This window comes from Scophthalmus maximus, chromosome 10 (genome assembly GCF_022379125.1).
Source record: "Scophthalmus maximus strain ysfricsl-2021 chromosome 10, ASM2237912v1, whole genome shotgun sequence".
NCBI classification, from domain to species: Eukaryota; Metazoa; Chordata; class Actinopteri; order Pleuronectiformes; family Scophthalmidae; genus Scophthalmus; species Scophthalmus maximus.
The window spans coordinates 1,875,001-1,877,500 of record NC_061524.1 but is presented as its reverse complement, the minus strand read 5'-3'; the positions used below and the strand labels follow the sequence as shown (position 1 = coordinate 1,877,500).

General features: G+C 42.7%; 1 protein-coding gene across 2 annotated transcripts in view; it reads left to right on the top strand.

Moving 5' to 3' along the window:
- The first annotated feature begins 693 nt into the window (after window positions 1-693).
- LOC118284201 (acylphosphatase-2-like) overlaps window positions 694-2,500 on the top strand; it is a 6,750-nt gene continuing 4,943 nt past the window's right edge. Inside the window, exons 1-3 of one of the 2 annotated variants that reach the window (XM_035606935.2) lie at window positions 694-848; window positions 1,146-1,162; window positions 2,025-2,134. In XM_035606935.2, the coding sequence (XP_035462828.1) occupies window positions 779-848; window positions 1,146-1,162; window positions 2,025-2,134 (197 nt within the window). In that variant the 5' untranslated portion in view covers window positions 694-778. Of the gene's footprint in view, window positions 853-1,145; window positions 1,163-2,024; window positions 2,135-2,500 lie in introns of both variants that reach the window. The other variant, XM_035606936.1, reaches the window with a different exon arrangement.

Below are 2,500 nucleotides of genomic sequence, written 5' to 3'. Positions count from 1 at the left end.
TGTGTGTAGAGATTACAGCGTGTTCTGTATTGAAGAGGAACACGACGGTCTGATCACTCTGTATGTTCCTCGATGGACACAAACATACATATGGTCAGTTTACATACATACTGTACATATACATATGTACATACTGTACTTACAGATACATGCAGTACTTACAGATACAATATGTATACATACTGTATACAGCACACGCACATATATATGCAATCTGTTTACATACATACTGTACATGTATACAGTACAGTATACATACAGTATGTATACTGTACATGTATACAGTACAGTATACATACAGTATGTATACCTTCACAGGAGAGTCTTCGCTCTCTCCTGTCCACAGATCATCATCAGTGTAATTTATAAAAATACTTTTTCTAAAAGAAAATCTCCTACTGTAAAAACCAAAACTCCTCACTTTTAATACTGTAACCCTCACAAAGACAGTGTGTGTGAGTGTGTGTGTGTGTGTGTGTGTGTGTGTGTGTGTGAGGTGTGACTGACATCTGGTGGACAATTCAAAAACTGAACATGTTTCTCATCTGATATTTTTAGGAGAGGAGAGGGAGAGAGAAGAGGGAGGGAGGGAGAGAGAGGAGAGAGAGAGAAGAGCAGAGGGAGGGAGAGAGAGGAGAGAGAGAGAGAGAAGAGCAGAGGGAGGGAGGGAGAGGAGAGAGAGGAGAGAGAGAGAAGAGCAGAGGGAGGGAGGGAGAGGAGAGAGAGGAGCAGAGGGAGGGAGACCTGTTAAAGGAACAGTCCCAGTTTTTCCTTCACCATGTCTGACGGTGAATCAGCAGGAGACAAACTGGTGTCGGTGGACTTTGAAATCTTCGGTCACGTTCAGGGTCTGTATGTTTCCCTCTCCTCCTCCTCCTCCTCCTCCTCCTCCTCCTCTTCGTCTTCTCCTCTTTCTGCTCTGCTGTGTAGTAGAAGCCGAGGCCGTAAAACGATCTGCTGCTGCTGCTGCTTCTTATTTTAGGCCCGAGCTCCGTCCCTCACCCACCTGCAGGTTCAGAGGAGACACCACGAGCTCCGACTGTCACTGCGCCTCACGAGTGTTCTGCACGTTGGAGTGAATCTCTGATGCTTTCTCGCGACATGTCTGAATTCCTGTTTCTCCCTCTCTCTTGTTATTCCCACAGGAGTCTGTTTCAGGATGGTGAGTATGTACAGTGTGTTTCCACCTGCTGCTGCACGTCCTCAACTTGTCTCTCTTCACTTCAGTCTTCCACTGCAATGTATTATTATTATTATTATCATTATTATTATTATTATTATTACCACCTGAATGTGTCACTTCAGGTTTTCCTCTTTGTGTTTCTGGATGAATGTCATTAAGTCACATTCAGATGAATCAATCACACACTCACAGATCCTCAAATTATTTCTCTTTAACAGTGACTAGATCATAATAATAATAATAATAATAAAGTTTGACATGAGGCAGAGATACTGTATCTCTACGTCGGAGCTACTTGAAGATCACGGAGGGGAAGGTATATTCTAAATATGTCACTGTATGGAACAAGGACATTTTCAAGGGGTTTAATCGACGACAGAAGAAACTTTAAACGTGCTTCTGTCCGTGAAGAAAACAGGTCGGATGGACGGGATGTGTCTGCGAGTTCAGTGGTCTCGTTTTATGTACGAGAAGAAGAATATTAGCCTGTGATCACCAGGTGTGTGTACATGTATGTATATTAGTGTATATGTACAGTATGGTATGTGTATGTATGTATATATGCAAATGTATACTCTTATATATTACTCCGTGTTCAAGACAATTAAGGTTCTATGTATATAGCTAATTATGAACTGTATTTAACTGTCAATATTTAACTATGGGTGTAATAAGTGTCAAGCTCTAATTGTATTAAGTTATTGTAAATAATGGTTTGATTACTAAGGGGTCGGATTAAAGAAGATTAATCTTCTCACTCGCCTTTTTTGCGCATGTGAATTAAGGAAATTCACCAATGAACCTCATTGTGTCAACTCTGTCTCCCCCTCCGTCCCCTCAGTACACCGAGCAGGAGGGTCTGCGGCTCGGGCTGGTGGGCTGGGTGAAGAACACCCGCGGTGGGACGGTGGTGGGGCAGGTCCAGGGTCCTGCAGCCGCGGTGGAGCAGATGTGAGTCCAGAACATTTTACACTACAACACAACACAACACAACACAACACTAAACAACACAACACAACTGAACACAACACAACACAACACAACACAAGACAACTGAACACAACACAACACCACACAACACAACACAACACAACACAACACAACACAAGACAACACAACACAACACAAGACAACTGAACACAACACAACACAACTGAACACAACACAACACAACACAACACAAGACAACTGAACAAAACACAACACCACACAACACAACACAACACAACACAACACCACACAACACAACACAACACAACACAACTGAACACAACACAACACAACACAACACAAGACAACTGAACAAAACACAACACC